This window comes from Fringilla coelebs (genome assembly GCF_963513975.1).
Source record: "Fringilla coelebs genome assembly, chromosome: 1".
NCBI lineage: Eukaryota > Metazoa > Chordata > Aves > Passeriformes > Fringillidae > Fringilla > Fringilla coelebs.
Genome location: NC_140028.1, coordinates 66,832,411 through 66,854,418, shown reverse-complemented (window position 1 = coordinate 66,854,418; position 22,008 = coordinate 66,832,411). Strand labels below are relative to the sequence as shown.

The window sequence follows — 22,008 nt, the reverse complement described above, 5'->3', positions numbered from 1 at the left end:
CTAATTAGGTGTGGCTAATTCTTTCATTTTTGTTGTGACTGGGAAACTAGAAGATGTTTTTCATTGCCTCAGTTAAAAAAAAGAAATAGTGTTTTTTATAATCCAACAACATAAGACATTGGTAAACCAGCAACTAGAGGTTTTTCAAACTGTTCCTGTATGAAACATCTGTTCTTGTGTAATCCAAAACATCATTTGTGTGATGCAGATTTTGCAGTTTGATAGTTTTAAAGATAAAGGTCACACTACTACTGCTATGAAAGGAAAATGAAGAGGAAAGGGAAGAGGAAAAGAAAGAGAAAGATGAAAATGGAAAAGAAAAAAAAAATCAAGCACACTAGAAAGATAGTACATTCATGGTGGAAATAAAATTGTGGTGGCAATTTGAATACAGAACCCTAGGGGCACTTCCACTGGTTCCCATAGCCACAGCTCAACATTTATCTTAATTTTAAATTGGCAGATTCCTCAGTTCTGAGAGGGCGTGATGATTAAGGCAGTCATCATAAATGCTTCTGCTAGTGACAAACTAGATTGCTTCTGAAGAGATACAGGCAACAGATAATAAAAGATAAGGTGCCACCAAACCCAAAGGAGTATCCCACAGCCAATAGAAAGCTGTTATGAAAAAAAACACAAAACAAAGAAGGAACATTGGGTCAGGCTGTGGAACTACTTATCTCCACCAATCTGTGTGCAAAGTCTGCCAAGATGGGAAGGGGGAAAAAATTATCTTTAGAAAAGCTGGATGGAAAAGGTTTTTGGTTTTTTTCAAATCTCTTCTTCCTGTTCAAAAGTGAAAGTATATTACATGCATAAATTAAAAGCAATATGCAAGTTGTTACAGACATACTTGTACCTTCCACAGCAAGATACTCATATCTGCAGGGGACAGTGCACAGGGAGGCCTGACACGTGAACTTTACAATTAAATTCAGATTAACACTTGTGAAATCAGCTCTGTGAAAGTAAGTTGTTTTGCTTTAAAGCACAGTCATCAAACAGTCATTAGTAAGTGCTTGAGAACAGCATTTACTCTGCAGCTTTATTACTGGAAATGATTCATACCAATGGAAGAACTCCAACTGAATTATCTGGTGGGGTTTTTTTTTGGTTTTTTGTTTGTTGTGGTTTCTTTTGATGATGCAGTGGCAACAAGTGCAACAGCATGTACACTGAGGAAGGGAAACTCTTTGGCCAGTCACTTCAAGGTACAGCAGTAGGTAGAAAGCAGGGGAAGCCAAACAACGTCTTCATGATCACCACACGCTGCTTTGCCATGTACTGCAGGAGGTAGACAGAAAAGTGTGGCCTACCTGTTTACATGTTTTTTCTGATCTGATTTGACTAGGACTGTTTTTTTCCAAAAGCTGCATCCTTCTACGTGCCTGCTGGGAAGGAGAACTGATTTTCCTGCAGGCTCTTCGACACTAAAATTTGGGAGCAGCACAAGAGCATTGTGATTTTCTAAGCATGTGCAGTTTGGCTGTAACATAGGGAAAAAAAGTATTTATTCTGAAACAGTTCAAAATCTCCATCCTCACAATGTAGCAAAAGTTTGGTTAGGGTGCAGATTGTTAGTTCAAGCTGGCTCTCAAGGTTCACGTGAAACTTCTGTCAAACAAAAGAAGCCAGGGTCCTGGTGGATCAGTGCCCTTTCAAAGCACAACACACAGAGTCTGAGGTCAATTAAAAAAATTACATTTCCTAATTTATGTCCATTAATGCTGCTCTGTATCAGCTCTGGCACCAGCAGTCTCTTCAGCTGCCATTAGCAATGCTGCAATGACAGCATTTTCCCTACAAGTCTGTTTTCCTTGGTCCTCTGTTGCAGAGTAATAGGAAAACCTCTCATTGCCAACATTCTTTTCAGAGAACTGGAGCGTCAGGTTAGATGGATGGGCATCAAAACTTCTCTCCTTTGAGGTAGGTAGAAGCCTGCCTGCTTGATACACAAACTGAAAAGATTTCTCCTCTCAAAAGAGATGATTGCAGTGCTGAGCTGTCTCCTCGCTCTGAGAGAGCCCCATCTCGCCAACTCTGATGCCTGAGAAGCAGGTGATATACTCGGTTTCATTTTTCCCCTGCTGCCTCTGATGTTCCCCAGCTCGTTCCTCGCCTGCACCTGAAGTTCCATTTTCAAAATTACTTGCAAGCTCTGCTACTCTTTCTCTTGCAAGCTGGAAAGACATCTTCTGCAGGGCTCATTCAGAGGAATAAAAAATCAAATTATACATCACCAGGCCATAATATATGCCTTGTTGCCATCTAAAATGTGAGAAAACAATCCTCCTCTTGGTCAGTTTGCCCATGGATTCAATGATAACAGGGTCCAGAAAGAATTAATTCTTTCCTTTAAGTATGCAAACCCCTGACTGCCAGCTTTAGAAATGCATTATAAAACCTGATCCCTTTGTTCACTTTGCCTGTGACTCACATCAGCTAGAGAAAAAAGCTGAAAATGAAAGTTTGATGAAAAAGCCCACACTAAAACAATATGTTCAAAGTGACAACAGTTTCAGTATTGTATTTCAGGTATCATATTTCAGTATTCAATATTAGTCATTAGTTTGCATGCCAGGGCCTGGCTGGGGCTGAAAAGCGATATATTTCAGCTTGTGTTACAGATGTGGTGTCACAGAGTCACCAGCTTTTCAATTCCCCCAGCAGTTCCTGGGGGACAGGACATGGTATTACAAGGCCAATCCCTCTGCAAATCCAAGTACAGTGAGTGTAGAGCCAGGCCTAAGCACTCCTAGGGAAGACCTGGTTTCCAGCTTTATTAAGCACAGGAGGAAGGTGTGCAGAGAGATAATCAAGAGATACCCTCAGCCAGGTTGCATCAATTAATTCTCCAGCACACGGAAGAAGCAATAGGACTTCAGATGTTGGACTTCAGATCAGTGCAATTTCTGCAAGATCTATTGCTATGCTCAGACTTCTCCTCCATCCCCACCCCCAAGCTGATCAAGAATAGTGTTTATCACCTGTAATCAAATTACAGAAGTTTCTAAGTGTATGCTGGATTTGTAAAAAGGTTTCAGACAAAAAACACTTCAGAACAGGGTGGAGAAAGTTTGCACATGCAGTTCAATGGGTACCCCTGAGAACACGTTTCATTTGGATTAAGGTGTTACCTCCTTTTTACAATCTTCAAGGTTTAAAAAAAAAAACAACAACAAACTTCCCTGTGTCTATTTAGAACACATTTAAGATGTGTTGACTTAGAATGACTGTGTAACATGCTTTTTGGTAAAAACTGTGCAGCATTTCCTCATGAAGAACTCTTAGGTAAAGTAATTCAGTCATTCAGTGTATAAATACTCACATATAGGCCCATCAAGTTCCTATATTGAGTTTGTGCCTATAAACTACCAGAGGATTCCTGAAGCAGCACAAAATTAAGATGTAGCATTGATTTGTTTGGACAGAACTTTCCCAATATTTTAAATTAAAATTGCTGCTGCGTTTAACAACAGACTGAACCAAACATTATCCACTTTTCTTCTCTCTCCCCTCTCTACATGTAATCTGGTTTCAGCTGCACTATTTTGTGTTGCTTCAAGCAAAAAATTGTAATCTTAGCATCACAAGACCACTATGACTTGTTAAAAACAAACTGTTGTGAGTTACGACTGCTAATTTTAGCAAAAAAACACCAATGTGCTTTTTAGTATTTAAAGCATCTCTTTTATACTACCCTGTTCAGACAGATACCACCCTATCTACCTTTGTTCGGGTGGTGGAAGCTGCACAGGTGAGAGCAGTACTGGGGTCAGAGAGGAATCAGGCAGATATGCTCCCTCTTCCCAACTGCATCCTAGCCCATTTGCTACAGGAAGCCAGCTATGTCTAGAGGAAGGAAGGACAGAGACACTGATCTCTTCTTACCTAGCTGATCGCTCCGTGACTTGGCTGGTTCAGATTTCTGCAGGCAGCAGGGAGTTTGAGGGATGAACAAGTGAAAAGGGAATGCAAAACGTGTGGGCTCCTTCTCCAGAGGAGCAGAATGACAAGTGCTTCCCTCGAGGCTACACACACAAACTGCAGAGCACACAAGGCCCTCAGGTTGTTCTTCCCCAATGTGCCTGAGGCTTTTTAACACTTACAGGACCAGCTGGGCCTTGAGCTGTCTTGTCTTGCAGTCTGTCAGGGAATGGATCCCTCGCTCAGGGCACCTTCAGCAACAAACCAAACGACACATAGCAACACAGATGAGGTGGAACACTGGCAACAGAGCACATGGAAGCTGACAAGGTTATATGACAAGAATGACACTGTATTATGAATGTAGGTGTGTAAAGAATAAAGCACCATTGCCCCACACTTGATTGTGAGTATTCAAAAAACCCTCCTCCAGAGTGCTTTCAGAGCAGCAGCTAAACTAGACTTTTGTTCCAGTGGCTCCAACAAAGTTTCTCTTTCTTGCTTTCTTAAATAAAATGCTGCTGAACTAGAGGAAGACTAGTCTGGAGAAACCAAAGTCAGCCTCTGTGATTTACATCTTAGGCTTACTCTGGCATTTTCACATCTCAGTGCACAATTGCTTTATTGTCTTGCTTTCTCTACAGATTGTAGTGGAAACATTGATCCACCACAGCATTAGTAACTACAGGGGAAATCAGGTACAAGCATATCTACCCACCCTCCCCCAAAATCTTTCAAAAATAAATAATGCATCATAACCAGATCAACAAGATTGACATTTTTTATTTATACTTAGCACATACAGGAAAGATCAAAACAAATAATAAACGATAGCATTTGTAAACAAATGTATTTCACAAAAAGTTATAAACTATCAAATTTCCTCTGAAAAAATTTGTTATAGCCATTTATAAATGTGTATTTATCAAAATCAAGTTAAAAACTACTTCATTTTGAAAACATCCCAAATGAAGATTCATTCATTCCAACAACTTCAGAGAGACCACAGATGTAAGGCCAAACTAAAACAAATGCACGAGTGAAGATGGCACTGTGATTTTTGGTTTAAAGATAACAAAAAGTCTGCAAGCGATCAAAATACCAGCCAGTCCAATTCAAAGTCCTAGGTCTGCAAAATATACATTCAACTTCACAAATGTCTAACTTTAAAAAAATAGAGCTATTCCACTGGAATGTCCTCATTTTTTAATGTACTGATTATATGTTGTGTTTTTGAACCCACTCAGAGAAAAGTTATCAGCAGGTAGTTTGATGTAAGTAAAAGTTCACTTCCATAATCACATTAAAAATAAGATGACAGCAGCACCCTTTTAGCAAGGACTAATTTTTAACATTCTTGCCTTTATAGCAGCAGGTATGGTTTTGGGGAATGCTATCAATATAAGAATTAAAAAAAAAAAAAAGATATACATACTCTATGAAATTTATTACAGTGTTCTTTCCCTATACTTGTTTTCAAAGTTAGGTAAGCACCTCTATTTTCTTCTGCAGAACACAAAAACTATAAACAAATGACATCCAAACCTATGACTGCCTCAGTAGGCTCCCTTTGTTGGTGGCCCACAAGCCAATTTGATTGCCAGTATGAATTCTTTTCCTCCCTCCAATCTCGTATTTGCATGCCACTAAAAAACAAGGTTCTCAATCTATTACTTTGACTCAAAAGACACAAGGTAATAAAAATAACTAAGGCACAAATGTCTGATCTTCAACAGCAGGCAGAGGGTCACAGATTTGAAACTAGGGCAGAATGAAAACCCCCAGAAATATTTCTGGTCTTAGGGCACTGAAAATTCTTACCAAAGTTCAAAAAAGGTTTTTCAAGATTTTTTTTTTTTTTTTTAACAAAGATATGGAAAACACTTTTCCCAAGAATGTCCACAAACACTAAACAAGGATGGATGTACATACAAAGACACACACTTTATGCACAATACACTTTGAACATACTGCAGACAGACAAGGACCATGGAATGCAATGATGTCTAAGATGGCAGGTGAAATGAAGATGGCTCTTTTTCAGAGAGTCGTCATGAGTTTATCTTGGTACACCATGCTTTGGACTCCTCCTAAATTCTTCTGGTTCTGTTCCTGGATATACCGTAAATTGCTGTCCTCTCCACTTGTGGGGGGTTTCCAATAGGGCCTGTCATCATGATAGGGTGGCCTGTACCATTTGCACAGTTATTGGTTAGTGAGGAATGGAAGTCAACTTAGGAGTGCTACACAGTAACATGAGCTCATCCTGCAAGTGCTAAGCATGCACACGGAGCTACAGCACGGGAAGGAAACGGGGACAGACCCATAGGTCTGATGCTGAAGCTGCTGCAGCAACTGGGAATCTTCTAGCTGATTTCAAAAGGCTTTCAACCAGAGCTCAATCATTAAAAACCCTCTCTGTTTGACACGTTACAGACAAGCATAGTGCATCAATGCTCTGGAATTCCAAAGGGGGAGGGGGTGGGGAAGGAGGAGGAGGCTACAGGAAAACTAAATTTGTACAACAAACAAGTAAAATAAAACAAAACATATCATGCAAAATGCTGAGCTCATGACAGTACATCCTTAAAGTGCAAAGGGTTAAGAAAGGCAATCCTATTATGAATGAAAATAGCTCTGTAGTTCTTGCCATTCCTTTGGCACTGGTGCAGTTAATTAACACTAAAGCAGCCTGTAATTTACAGAGTTGCATTTTCTTAAGAACACCACCAGTCTACAGTTAGTACAGGTAATTCTCTGAGACTTGCAAAAGTACTACAAGGAAAAATATATTTTTCCTTATTTGTTCATTACTTATTGCTGCTTAGAGATACTAACTTCAACCATTCCTACAGTGTTGCCTGCATCATTGCAGCGGAGTGGGGAATAAATAAAACAACGATTTTGAACACTATGTAGGAAACCACAACATTTAACATTACCTTATTACCAAATTGAAGCTGCAATTATTATATATACGGAAGAAATTCTTTTCTGTGAGGGTGGTGAGGCACTGAAACAGGTTGCACAGAGAAGCTGTGGATGCTCCATTCCTGGAAGTGTTCAAAGCCAGGTTGGATGGGGCTTTGGGCCACCTGGTCTAGTGGAAGGTGTCCCTGGCCATGGCAGGGGGTTGGAACCAGATGATCTTTAAGGTCTCTTCCAACCCAAGACATTCTATGATTCTGGTAAGTTTTTTTATAGTAGCAGAAACACAGGCAAGGTTTAGATTTTATCTTTTTTTTTTTTTTTTTAAGATATATTCTAAAGTTATATAATGACAGCTGTCAATTGGATTTTTTTTTCAGAAGGTTAAATATTAAGCTAACTGAAAACAATTTCACTGAAAGAATCTGCAAATAATTTCAGTGAAAGAATTTTACTAAGAAAACTGAGACACAATTCCACATACTATTTCACAAGTTATTCAACAAAAACTCCATATATAAGACGTATTACACAGGTCATTTCATTTTAGCCCATGCCTATTCCAGACTCTCATGCACAGCAGAAAGAATTTTATGCATCTGAAGTTGTGATCTCAAGTTTGCATTCAAATGGAATAAGCTTTTTCAAATCAAGCTGTTCAAGATCTTAAATATCCAATTATTTCACTTCGACTCCAAGTTAGAATAACTTGAAGCTTCCACTTTAACCACACATTTAAATGCTTCTACCTGAATGGGACAAAAATTCTGAGCACCTTTTCTACCAAGCTTCTATGACTGAGCTTTTAAGCATGAGATGTTTTTTTTTCAGCCTTACAAGCCTTGCTATAAAAAAGCCATTGTTCATATTTCACTGACCTTAGTCTTTGCCCAGGCAGTGCAGGGGCTGAAGGGGGAGGTTGTCTACACACACTACAATACATTATTGTGCTTATTTCAGTATCACTCTGCTCCAGGGTGAACTATTTGGCTTTAAAATGTCACGGACTGGTATCGTAAGTGATGAAATATTTGTAAAAATTTCAGCAAAATCTCAAATGATTTATAAAATCATTAGGCTCTCTTGGCAGCCACTCTTTCATAACGTGAAATTGTACATTTTAAAGAGCTCGTAATAAACTGGATAAAGAAACCCTAAAACCAGAAAGACTCCTGAGCCTGAAATACAGGCAAAGTTCATTACACAACTTCAAGTCTCCTGTTTCTAACACAAATTTAATATCTGCTTACTGCCGTGCACTAGGACTTTTGAGATGACAATGCCTGTCTGCTTCTCTGCCTATTATTTCTAATAATGTACTTGCCCTTTTCCTGCATTCTCAGACTGAAACTCACACCAAATTGTCTTTTCATCCATGTTAAACTCAGCCTCATCCCCAGAGCCTGCCCACACTAAAACCAAAGACTACCTATTGTGATATAAGAATCTAAATGTTAGATAAGGAGAAACAAAGATTAGGGTATTGGTATTTTTCACTGAAGACAGTAATTATTTGTCTTAAAACCTGAGTCATCTAAAAAGGCTACTTTTTATTAGGATGAAAAAGTGGCTGGTTTTTATCATGTGTACACGTATAGACACATATCCACCAGCAGGTGCATGCCTTCACCATGCATCCACCAAGTGGGTTTTAATTGGACTAAATTTCTTCCAAAATTTCTTTTCACTCAATGTCTCTCATCACTAGCTACAAACAAAAAAGTATGTGAGAAGATAGCACAACAGCACACTCAGGAATGCTTTTGTGAAATGGTTCTCAAAAACTCAGTGCTATAATTTTACTCATTATCTCTAATGTTCTTGATAAATTGTTCCATGTATTTGTCATTTTTTCATATACATTTCTGCAGAAGATGAAAACAGTGCTCCACTGCAAGAATATAACTATTAATAACTTAACTTTACACTGAAATGAGTTTCTCCTCTGTCTTAGGAAATTAAATACAAATACTGATTGATTTGCAAATAAGCGACAGAGCAGCTCCCTATCCAATATACTCCCTACAGGAGATCACTAACATTCTATTTTGAATTTGGAATTAGAAATCAATTAGAGAAACAGATTCATATTCCAAAGCAAAACTTAGAAGTTATTTAATACTATTGCTATATCCCATACTTCTAACTTTTGTTTGCTTTTCATGTGCAGAGAATTGCCCCAACAGGGCCACCAAAGCTTCATACCAAGTAACATAAAAAAAGAAGTAATCATCTTTTCTTCACAAAGGGAAGATTTCTTACCTTACATTCACAGGTGTGTGTGGATGCCAGTGTGGCTGAGCAGGATGTATATTAGGATGATACTGGGGCTGCAAATGGAAACATTGAAGTAGTTAATGAACACATATTAAAGCTCCCTATTAACTTTAAACTTTTATTTTCCTGGTGAACCCTAGAAACTCTAATGCTTCTGACCTTCTCCCATGTCATTGAGCACATAGTGAAGCCTCTTGGTGCTGAGCCTGCTCATTAGGACACACTCATGGGACAATGCAAAGAAAATTGCTCTCCTGTTTGACAGACAACCTGGCACATCCAGTGCTTCTCATAGAAAGCACATCAAAAAATGTCAACTTTGATCAAAGGTGGAGAATAAGAAAGGTTATAAGAGCAGGCCTCAGGAGGTCTCCTGTCTTTGGCGACAGGACTTCCTTCTTATATCCACACGATCTCAAAGAAAAACAGTAAAACAAAATCACTGGTGAGAGTTTTAATAAAAAGTGTTAAGACTAAGTTCTCGTGCACATACAGAGTTTGGAAGCTTGCTTTTTCTCAGTACCTACTGACTGTCAGCAGCACAGATGAAAACCAGGTAATGTTTTCCCTGGAGTGTATAAAAAAAACCTCAACAAGCATTTGACCAGCAGGGAACTCTGTAAGTGTTGTGATGAGGGAGGTAATTGCAACTTTGAAATTGTCACGATCACCTACTGTGAGAGGCTGCTCCAGACAAAAGCTCGCTCACAGAGCAGTCTCCTGGGGCCCATCACATGCACAGTCCCAAAGGCTTTAACTTGCAGAGAAAGAAAAGGAAGGGAAAGAAGGTGGCAAATGGAGTGTACTCAGTTTGCAGAGCATCCAAGAACACAGAGGAAAAAAGAGAAAACTCCTTAACCCCAATATGGTGCTGTTTATTTCCAACACATCAGAAAATCTCACCCCAGAGTAAGGAAAGGGGAGCAAAACAGCTGTACAAACTATAAAGAGCAAAAATATTTCCATAAATTATGGAAATGACCACATTTTCCTCTGTAACTGATATGTTCTTACCTGATAGTTATGGACTTCAGGAGTATTTTTAGCACTATGAGAGAAAAAAATTTGTTTTTATGTAATCAATACATCTACATCACAATGTTTTTTAGTTCAGGGAAGTACTATAGGGAAATAAAATTCATATTCTTAAGGACACGATTATTTTATTCAAGATACACACCATAGCAGTTAACATGTAAAAGAGGGGTGTACAATTTTTTTCTTCACTTTAGATTTAAAAAACATGAGCAAATTATGCTTGATAAGCTACCATAAGAGCAGTGAGCAAAAAGGAAGTATGTTTTACTTTAGTCTGATTTCATTTATAAAAATAATCAAGACAGAGATTAAACAATGGAAGCAGACAGACCCTAAGAAGAATCTGGTGATGCATAATGAGACATGCCAAAGCAATTCATCCCACACCAGAGAATCTGTTTCTACAAATCCTAAAGCAGATATTGTCTTCAGAATCCTTTTAGCCTGAGAACAGCAAGTGAGAGTTAAAAAAAAAGTTGGGCAGTCACTTACCACAGTTGTGCTGCTTTCACAGGATTGTTTGCTTAAAAAGAAACAAACACAAAATCTTAAGACAAGTGAAATATCAGCTATTTTGCAGCTCTTGTTGGCTAAAGTAAATCCTTATACAGACATATTTGCACAGAAGTGTCTGAATTTCAAGTGCAGCCCTGTGCTTTCTAGTTATCCTGTGCAACAACATAAAGTATCAGGCAGACACAAATCTCCCTCTGGTCCTGCAAGAGTGAGAGCCCGTAGAGATAACAGTAGACAAGTATATTCTTCCCAAATGGCGCAACAGGACTTTTGGCAGAGTATGTTCTGCACAACCAGAACACTTTTTTCCTCATCTTACTGCAGTACCATGCCAATACCATCAAGTCCACTGGAAATCAGAAACTACCCCTTGCAGAAATTTTCACTAACTTACAGAAACCAGAGTATTCACAATACTGGCAATGGCCTGTGTCTTACTGCAGGGAACAATGGTAGCCAAAATCGCCCATCAGTTGGGAATCTTGGGAGGCACTGAGTAATCTTGAGGAACAAGGTCTTGGCTCTGCTTTGGACAGGCTGGAAAGAATGGTGAAGGTGGCAGCTGAATAACTGGGGTGTAGCATCTCTTTTTCATGATTGTGTGTGTTTCAAGAGAACCGAAAAACTTCTCAGAGAGAAAGTGAAAATCCAACTGACTGCTGAATGCAGGAAGTTAATGACACACTGCAGAAGTCTCAAAAGCAACAGAACTAGGAAAGAATCCAATCCTTGTGGGCTGCATTTAGGTACAGGGCTTAATGGCCAAATGATGCATGAAAGACAACAACCTACAGGGATTTTTGCATTAACTTAACAAACATGCTGTTGAGCTCTCTAGAAGGCGATCACTGGGTGTGAAAGAAGTTCTGACTGGCTGCAATGGACATAAAACATAATTAAGCATAAGCCACACTTTCTCTCTTCTGCCTCTCTCTCACAGACATAAGAACAGAAGCACTGAGACTCAAGGCAAAACCTGCATGTCTGTCACATCCTGTAATAGCAAGAATTAAATTTAAAGACTTCATTCTTCCACTTATAAAATAACCCACACTATATAGTTGACTCTCATGTCTCACATAACAGCATTTCACAGATTTATTAAATTTGCATTTCAGTTAAACAAACTCCATGTACTAAGGAAGGAAGCAGGGGAGAGTTACAGCCTCTAGAAAGCATGCATGCTTGTCACTCTTTCTCCCCCCACTGTAAATGAGACAAAAATGTCCCCATAATACCACAAGGGCTGCTCATGGAACTGTGGTTTATATTCTGGAAGTGCAAATGAGTGCAAAGACATTCTAAGGGAATGTCATCTCACCCTGCATTGCTCAATACAGCAACTATACCTGCAGGCTCAAGTAATATAGAATTTGGAGAAAGTTATCCTGCAGTGCTCCTTCCTGGAAGGAACAAAAAGCTCAAGTTTTTAAAGACAAATTACAAAACTGCAAGAGAAATTAATTCCTTGTCATTCCATTTAAATTCAGCACATCTCAATTCCCAGGGCAAGCTAGTTAAGGTCAGAGTCTGGACAGGTGAAAAATGTGTCACTACAGTCAGAAAAGCCACAAAAATTGTTTAATGAGACTGCCCAATAACCCTAAAATTGTCTGGCTAGATCAGCAAGTCAGTGAGGCTTTTGGACACTGCTCCACCTCACATGACACAATCAATTCTTCAAAAAAACATTACATGCTTTGCCTTAGTGGATTTTCTGCAACTTTTCTTTCCTCCTCAATAGAACAACAGAAGAAACCATAGGGACCTCCTCCGTAGATGGGGGTGGAAGAATTAATTGTAGATAGAGATTAAAAACAGAAGAGGGAAACAACAACAAAAAAAAATCTCCATGCACGTTCTGATTTTTTAGACATACTCTTCTTTTTATAATATGGTACAGATGTCATGATTGTAATGTGACATTTATAGGATTTAATGGGACACCTGCACGACCAGCTCAGCGCACAGATGTCTAAACCCACTTACCCTTATAAGTGGAATGCCTCCGAGAAGGGTATCTCTTGCTGGGCCTCCTTTCAAATGTACTAGTTCTGCGTAATCTCGTCCCGTGTGTTGCTTGATATTCTGTCCTCCCACTTAAAACACAGAAACAAACAAAGTAAACTGCTGCCTTCTGCTGGAAGGTGTGCCTGCTCCTTTGTACAAAGCTAAATATATTGCTGTTACTTCAGTAAATACCTGAATCTGAAGCGTGATCCCAGCCTTATGAAGTCGGATCTACTAGATTTACTGTTTGCTGGGGCTCGCAGTCTGAAGAAAGCGTGGTGCTCCACCGCACACTTCCACAAATGTTTGCACGTTTTGGCACTGTCTAACCGGAAAACAAATGTGTGCTCTTGCTCTCTGCCCTAAATGCAGAAACAAAAGCTTTGGAAGTTGGCATGCACGATATTAGTTTTTGTCCTTGGTAGGAGAAACACAGCCTGGGCCAACAGTGTGCTGAGCCTCCCTTGTGTTCTTACCAGCCTGAGCACACGCCACACTTTGTTGGATCAGGCTCAAGTAAGGGAAAGAAGTTACCTGTTCATCATCTTCTACAACCACGAGCGTTAGTTTGCTCTTTTTAAAGTCCATTTTTGTAATTTTAGGCCTAAACACAAGAATCAAAAAGAATAGAATTAAAATAATATTAAAATAATTTTATTTCTACAACTATTTCACATTTGAGAGTGGTACTTCTAACCAGGCCAATCCACCTTCAGATTTAACCTTCAGATTTTAAACTTTGTTGATTCAATTATAAATTACAAAATACAGTCAAGATCCCATTATGCAAAGGAGAAAGATTTCAGCATTTTAACAATAAGGAATATAACACAAAAGCAGATTACCAAAAGAATAAGCCTATTTTGTTGGCTCCTTCAAAGATCAATATGCCTGTTGGTGTCAGTCCAAGAGCATATTCACAACCATCTCTTCCCTGAAAGCAAGTACAGAATAAATAATTGATCTGCCATGAGCAGTGTACATTTTAATACAGTAGTATTGCAAAATCCATAGGTCTTAAACAAAACAATAAAGTTGCCGTATTTTTTTAACATTACAGAGCAGAAGAATATGCAGCTGCATTGGGTGCAAAGTGGCATATTTTGGCAACAGGAGGCTGCAGGGTGCTGCTGGGAGGAGGCCATGTGCTGCTCAAAGTGGCTCTGAGATCCATGGAGATGGACCCACACCAACACTGTATCCAGGGCAGCCCACACCTCACCTCACCTGTTTAAGAGCTGTTAAGGCAGTTCCTGCCAGGGCAAAGAGACACAACAGGAAGAAACTGAGGGACATAGGAAAAGGCATAGGAAAGGGATGCAGTGGGAGCACAGAGAAGCACCCTTGGGAGGGGTGCTGGAGGTGGGAATGACTTCTGAGGGACCATGGCCCATGGGACAACCCAGACCATAACCAGGAAACTCCTCAGGGACTGGCCCACACCAGGGCAGGGACCTCACACTGATAAAAGAAAGCATCACATGGATCTTACCTTAACTACATGCATATCTACACCATACATTTCTAGCCATTTAGCTTTGTTCAAGTAGCACAACTCAGCCTGCGCCGGGCTCTTTCCCCTATGAACACAAAATTCATACTTCATGGTAAAAAATTTTCATCCACTTTAAATGCTTTCAGATTCACTCCCCTAACGCTTTTTTTTTTGTGTCATCAGTCCTAAGGATACTAAATGGTATTTCAAGCTTAGCTTATGTTTTTACCCTCTTCCCTCCAAATGAAAATAAAACAAGAGTACTGAAAATGCAAAAAGGTCTTAAATTGCCAATAAGGATGAAAGTTCAGGTAACAAAGCATCACTAAAATGTACCATATTTATTAACAAAAGACAGGAAAATGAGTTTCCTAACACCCAAATGTAAAATTTATGTTTGAATGAAAAAAGGGGAGAAAGAGAGAGAAAGAGATTTATTTCCAACATAAACGGGAAAAAGACACGGCTCCTTAAATTATTACAAAATAATCTAAAGAAAAACCCTTAAAAAATTAAAACTCACCCCGCCAACCTTCCCTAAATTACTGCCTGCCATTTCTAGGGAAGGAGAGGGCTCAAAGCCTCTTTACAATACTTCTGCACTGACAAACATAATCCCCATTTCATGCCTGTTGAAAGGATTTGACTTTGGAAGACAAGAAAACCTTTTGCTAGAGACCCAACTCCCACACAGGTACTCTACCTGCACTCTTTCCATTTCTGAAAAATGTCAAATTCCATTGCTTCAGTCTGGTTTGGTGCAAACCTGAATTCAGACACGAGCTCTGGTGTGTGCTCGGGGTGCTCACACTCTCCCAACTCAGCTGAAATCAATCAATTGAGAAATTAAAAATACAAAGATCTTGGGATGACCAGAAATATTTAATTCCATTATCCCTACAAAGACAAGGACAGTTTGCAAGTTCCTAAGCACATTGCAGAATGCTTTAAGACCCCATCCCCCAACTCCTGGCCCCAGTAAATACAAACCAGATTTCACAGCAGAAATCAGATAAATGCATTTGCAGGAGCAGAGTAAGGTTGTGGTACAGAATTCTGACAATCAGGAATGTTATGACTGAACCAGCTCAACTAAAGCAGCTTCTCTGGATTTTAAAGCACTTATAGGAAATAAAGTTTCTATTAAAAACAATTGTCAATGCATCTCCTGTTTTACAAGAGGTGACTTTGAAACTTCCTCTCACTGCATACTTTTCACTCCCTAACACTTCCTATTCTATAGCATGCTTTGGTATTTGTCCCGGTTTAGGACAAATTTAGGAGTCACGTTTCTATTCATGTCAAAACACGAAGGGAATACCTAGTCTCAGAAAACCAGTGATAAAGCTGGGTGGATTTTTAAATCACAGTGGTGGTGTAACATTCAGAGTAATAACTTTAAGGAAGCAAATGCTGAAACATTGACATAATTAAGATGTTACTTTCTACTTATATGCTTAGGCTCTGGTGTTTTCTTTTCTAGGAGCAGAATACTTTCCAACTCCACTGAGCTCAGCAGGAGATGCAAGTGCTAAGCATTTCAGTGACTGACACCCTTAACTGCCTTGTGTCTGTGACAGCTTTGCTCCTGGGGCCTCTCAGCTGTACTAAGAGGCTGCAGTGTCGCTGCCTCAGGACTGTGTGGCAAGCCCCAGTGGAAAATACACTCTTCAGCAACACCATGTGTCACCTGACACATGATGCCAATGCCAACCAGGCCTTTGCCAGTCAGCGCTTCTTAACTGTTTACTACTCTTACTACTACTACCAAAATAAAAATAAAAATGAAAAAGCATAGAGGGAAACTAAATCCCTCACAAACAACAGTTTTATTCCTTCAGGGTGCTTTTACACTTAACAGCTGCAAAAATTTCAGTCACAGCCAGACTTCAAAAATACTTAACAGGATCCATCAGTAGATAGGAAGTTACATTCAAAACCCAATCTGTTGGTGGATAACACCTACTAGGTGGTTTTGAGAACTTGAGCTTTGCTGAAACATTTAGCAGTCCTGAGGATATTAAAGAGATTGAGTTCATTGGTCTTCCTTTTTAATTACTGTCTCACACACATTTTTTTCCCTCAACAGTAATCTTCCATAATGAGGTACAGTATTCTTATCTCTGTTAAAGAAAAAGACGTACAAATATCTCAGCTCCGTGGCCGTTTCATCAAAGCTGGAAGCCTATTTAACACAGGTATTATTAAGAATTACTGGCAGTCCAGTCTCCAGTATACAAGAGGGAGCTACAGCAAACACATTAGCAAGGAGGACTTCAAGGGGAGAGAAAAAAGTAAGGATCTGAAGTTTGATGTGTTGCCATCCATCTAGGAAAAACATGGGAGATTTCTCTACTGCTTAACTGAGAGAGAAGGCAGGGAATGAAGGCTGACTGTGCTGTAAAGAGGATGTGTAGGGATGAGCTTGTAGCACAGAAGACACACAGAGAGGCTCAGCAGCATCAATATTTAGAGATGCAAGGGCCCAGCAGAAGACCCATCTCCTCATTTTTTCTTCATGACATGCTTTGGGGGGCGGTGTGAAAGGTGGGGCAGGTGTTACATAACACATGCATATACATTGCCTGTGTTCTTCAAAAAATAACCTGGGGGATATGTTCAAAAGGATATTTCCTAGAAAGTTTTTGAAAACTCCAAAAATATATTTATTTTTAAATATATAGCTGATTCTTTTATACAGAGGGGGAAAAAAGTTTGCAGCATTCCATGAGGATGTCTTATGATTAGAACTGAAAATTGGAGATGTGCAGCTTCAAAAGTATATCTGGTAAAATACTAAGACCATACAACCCTAATGACGTAGTTTAACTGTAACAGTGAGAAGTCAAGTTTGATGACAACATTTCCACAGATAATCCCTAAGTATATTATTACATATCTGCTTCATATGTTACCCCATGCTACAAACCAATGCTACTTGCTACAGAATTTCCTTCATGGGACTGGCAACAAATCAACAATTTATGTTTGAAAGATGATTCACCAAAAAAACCAACCACCTTGGAAACTGCTACTGGAAACCAAGAATTACTTTAACAGAAAACTCCCTTGATAAAAAAAGCGACATGTATGAAATGTAAAGCTTATCTGTAAAAAGACTTTTCTTTCAGAGGGCTCAGACTACCAAAGCCTAAATAGCAATTCATAGCTTTTTTCTCACTCTTAGGAAAAGAGTGCACACTAAGGAGCAAGACATTTTACAAAGAAAATGTAACCCACTGAGGAGGGAATAATCAAAATTTCTTTATACGTTTCTGCTGCATTATGCTTCCAATGTCAATAAAATGTAGCAAACTTTACACCAAAAATGCTTATTATGTATATCAGCAAAGAGAATAAACGAGTTGGAATGAGTTGCAATAATTTAATAATTTTGGACAAGCTTATTGTAATGATGTCAAAACAGTGGAAAACTGAAACTGAAAAAAAAAAGACAGCAAAAAAGTAAAAAACAATGTTCCCACAAACAGCGAAGAGTATTAGTTTTGGTAGGTAGCTGGACACATCATAAACATGATGGACAGCAATTGTATTGCATTTACACAGTAATCACAGGTGTCAGCTGCTACCCAAAATGTTGCGGCATCAACCTATTATTGTTTGCTTGGTCCTCTTTGCTTGGACCAGATGTGAGGCTACTGGAGTTTTTATCTGTGGAAACATAAGCAACAAATCAAATTTGGGCTCCACATTTCCTTCACCTCAAAAAGACAAAAGGAGTCTGCCTGCAGCAGTTCTCTGCACACCTGCCAATCGCAGTTGTGCCAACTGCTGCAGTAAAACAATCCACTGCCTTACACCTGTTGCTGCTTGGAACTGAATTCACATTTTGCCTGTCAAGTCCATCTAGAATCACTGAGTTACTTCCACTGCTGCATTAAACTAAGCAACTCTGCCTAAGCTGTGTGCCATGGCCCAACCGTGTGAAACAGGAAGAGAATTTTTCATTTCAATTAATTTTGCTGCTGATTTGCTTAGAATGGTCCAGCTCACTGCACTCTGTTTTAGAAAAAAATGAACTTGATTTGAGCTTTACAAAAGTTTCCTCTTCATCTGCAAAACAAATTGCTTGAAACGGAACAAATATTTGTATTAACATGCTTGCAGCAAAAAAACTCCACACTGTCCTACAATAATGTAATGAAACCCAGTGTACTGGAATTGCTTTTACATAGTGAAATCCTTGCTCCTGCCACTAAGAAGTGATCTTAGTTCTTACCCTCCCATGTAATTCTCTCCTCTCCAGTACCTGCCACTCCCTCCCTCCTGCCCTGTAACCATCTCCTGAGTCACCCACTGTGGAGGCTTCCTCTCCCAGGCACAGTTCAGGCAGCAGGAAGCCCAAATTCACAGGCACCCACCTCCCACAAACTGTGTGAAGGGCCAGCTGGCTTTTCAGGCTCAAGTGGTAACACTTGTGCAGGCACCACAGCTTCTCCCTCAGCAGGCAGCTATTTTGGATCCTTCTTCCCTGATCAGCCCTGGTTTTCCATGAAACTTTTGTCTAGCCATGCTTTAGAGTCTCCCTCCCCATAGTAGGTGTGCTGATATTGGCTAATGGAGTTCAGAAGTTATGAACAGAGGCAAGTCAAGAAAGTGATCTCCCTATAATTCTCCTCCTTGGGTAAAAGAATGGCATTTATATGTGATCGGTAAGAATGCATTAGTAACAAAAGAAAAGAAACCAGTAGATGAGTTTTTTAATAAATTAGGACAAACCACTTTCAAAAGATTGCATACCTTGAAGACACAGAGCTGCTAGTTCAACAGCAGTTTCGTACGGGCATTTCAGTCTTAAAAACAAAACAAAAACCAAAACTATAAAAATCATGTCTCTTGTCAGTGAATTCCTCTTGCAATAAAGCTAAAAAGAAGCCTGACACAAAAACTGGAAATATTAACTTCCACAAACTACTCATGCTATAAAACATCTACAATTAATTGTTACTTGTACATGATTATTTCCTAAGTTGGTACATTCTGATTAGCATTAAACATTATACACTTCACCATAAAACAAGGTTGAACTAACAGAGAAAACACTAAATTAACTAAGGAACCATTTTTGTTTTAACACTATATTTTAGAATATATGGGTTTGAGGTTTTTTGTTTCTGTAATAAAAAAAAAATAGTCTAAGTGTGAATGAATACTAGTCAGGGTAAGACTATAAAAACACAAAGAATTTTTTCAGAGTTGATCTGAACAAAAAGTGTTGCACTTCAACTTTCTCATCCTCTCATCCACCATACTGAAAAAATGTGGCAAGCCCATATTACATTTACAAGTCATAAAACCCAGGACAGTTTTCACTCTCTTTAAACATTTCCATCACCTCATCAATCCACCAAAATCTTTACCTATTCTGTTTGTCAGTAACATAGTCATGATACACAAAAAGTCCTATATGTCTGCATTCTAAAGAAAACCAAAATTCACTAGAAGACGAACTATTATAAATTTCTTAAATTACAGCTGCAAGTGTAAAAAGGTACTTACTTCCCTGAAAGAATGTCTTGCCGGAGCTGTAATACAAACAGGTACCTGACAAATAAAAAATTCAGAAAGTCAAAAATAATTACAGTGGCATCCTTCTAGTTCCAGTGTCTGGAAGAATATCCCAATCCATTGAGTAGTAACAGCAATTTGAGTAACTTGCTCTTTACAAAAAAAGGGCCTTTGGGATCACACAGATACACCCTGCAAGCTTCAAAGCTCCCACAGCTTTCACTAAAATCAAAGAGAAGAACATCTTTTGTCCACTGGTTGTGTTCAGGACATTGTCCAAAGTCTTGCTGTTTAGGATGTGCTCTATCTGAGCATACACCACAGCAACCTAAATGTTACTAACTGCAGTGTTCTCCTAAACTTGGGTCTTACCTAATTCAGGCAGGAATCGAACTACAGTAGCTAGAAACAAAACACAGATAAAGGCATGTAGGCTTCTGGGCTGCCCTCTCAAACACAACTACAGAACATGGAAAAAGTCCAAATTGGGCAAAAGGAAAGTTTCATACCAAAATGTCACTTAAAAATAGCAGAGTTCTGAATAAAAGAATTCCATAGAGCTCACATATTTATTTAATATACCAAGTAGGAATTTACAGCCTTCACACTGCTGTAGTATTTTAAGCTGTTGCTTTGCTAATCTTCAGTTGCAGGCATGTTTCAGTGACACCACTCAGAGCTGGGCTCTGAGGCATGCACAAGTGCCCTGGGTCATGCAAGGGGTATGCAGAGGACAGGAAAGCAGAGGCAGGCTCTGCACTGCTCTGGACACTGTGGGGTGAGGCTTGCAAAGATGAGTGACTCAAGAGAAGAAAGCATGAAGCACTCCTGAGAGCCCAGTAAACACAAACACAGACCTCTCCTGTCTTTACAAAGGATGCTAGAAAGACAAAGTGGGGTTTTTTTCGTCACAGAGAATGTGGAGTGAATGTGGTGAAGGACAAACAGTTGGAATCAGACAGGGAAAGCAGAAATGAAAAGGAAGATTAAAATTTCTCATGATAACACTAGAGCAGAATCAGATTTATCCATGTTAGCTCTTTGGTATATCTCTGATTCACATACTTGGCTAATACCTGACTGCCAATCAAATCTGGGCATTTGCATGTGTAGATTAAGGGTAGACAAGTATACATCCTGTTCTTATTGATAGCCCAGATGATTCACAATCCCATGAACTCTTCTAAACTTGCAAGAAGACTCTGGGCAGTGCACCTATCAGTTTCAGGGGCTTGTGCAGATGCTGCAGCCCTGCTGTGGTGGGTATGGCTTACCCTCCTTCCTTTTCTGTGCACAGGCTGGCAAACACTGGCATCTCAATTGTTGCGACTCCAAATCAGCAAGATACCTTAGAAAATTCTCCACAACACAAAGTACAGACACATTCCTCTGTTGTTGTTCTAACTAAACTAACTAACCAGGTCACACACAAGTGACAGAAGATGTCTTCCAAAATGCACTGTATTTGGTTTTCAACCAAAAAAAAAAAGAGCAGGTGAAGGGTTTTAATGCTTCCCAATAATGTGATAATTATGAGAATATGATGTTTTTAGCTTCACTAGAAATTGAAGTCTACTAGAAAGCAGATCTCAAGAAGGAATTTTGAACACCCCTTACCTGGAAAGTGCACAGTTACTGTTAAGGATGAATTTTCTTCTACTTGAAATGATTTTGAACATACAGTTATTAATCTTCACTTTTCACTCACATGCTACATAGAAAATAAGATCCAACTAGCATAAAGACTCCTAAAAAAACCTCCATGAATTAAAAGAATTAAAAATTCAAGAACTATAAAATTCTTAAATTCAAAGTTACTTTCCCCAATAAAAAAAAAAGCCCCAATTTTTCTTACACAGTTTCACAGTGGTCTTCTGTCAAGCTCATAATTAAATGAAATTGTTCACAACACTGAATATTTAGCTGACTAAAGTGTTTCTCTAATTAAAATAGTCTTCTGAAATGTCACCTTTCAGCAATAATTAGATCACAAGGCATCAGAGGTTAATACTTTCAGACAAAATGTCTTACTTGATCACAGCAATGATCACACAGCTCAGAAACCCAATCTCACAGTGACTAGGATCATATGCTTCAGAGCACATAAGAAAGAAATCTTGCGGTAGACAGTAATGCCATAATTTGACCACAGGGGAAATGTAATACTTGTCAGACATGCACCCTGATGTATGAAGACTTACATCAATTTCCAGAAAACATATATTATTCCTACTAATTTAACTGCATTTTCTCATTAGAGATGTCCATAAATCATCCAGATTTTTGGA

At 39.1% G+C, this 22,008-nt stretch overlaps 1 protein-coding gene across 1 annotated transcript in view; it reads right to left on the bottom strand.

Moving 5' to 3' along the window:
• Positions 1-4,815: 4,815 nt before the first annotated feature.
• The window catches only part of EPB41L4B (erythrocyte membrane protein band 4.1 like 4B), a gene marked incomplete at its 5' end in the record, with an annotated part of 82,396 nt that continues 65,203 nt past the window's right edge, over positions 4,816-22,008 (bottom strand). The window contains 12 exons of the mRNA XM_084216250.1: positions 4,816-6,115; positions 9,118-9,185; positions 10,147-10,180; positions 10,663-10,693; positions 12,676-12,785; positions 12,889-13,058; positions 13,231-13,300; positions 13,542-13,630; positions 14,189-14,276; positions 14,895-15,015; positions 18,953-19,005; positions 19,712-19,756. Coding sequence (XP_084072376.1) covers positions 5,968-6,115; positions 9,118-9,185; positions 10,147-10,180; positions 10,663-10,693; positions 12,676-12,785; positions 12,889-13,058; positions 13,231-13,300; positions 13,542-13,630; positions 14,189-14,276; positions 14,895-15,015; positions 18,953-19,005; positions 19,712-19,756 — 1,027 coding nt within the window. The 3' untranslated portion in view covers positions 4,816-5,967. The remainder of the gene's footprint in view (positions 6,116-9,117; positions 9,186-10,146; positions 10,181-10,662; positions 10,694-12,675; positions 12,786-12,888; positions 13,059-13,230; positions 13,301-13,541; positions 13,631-14,188; positions 14,277-14,894; positions 15,016-18,952; positions 19,006-19,711; positions 19,757-22,008) is intronic.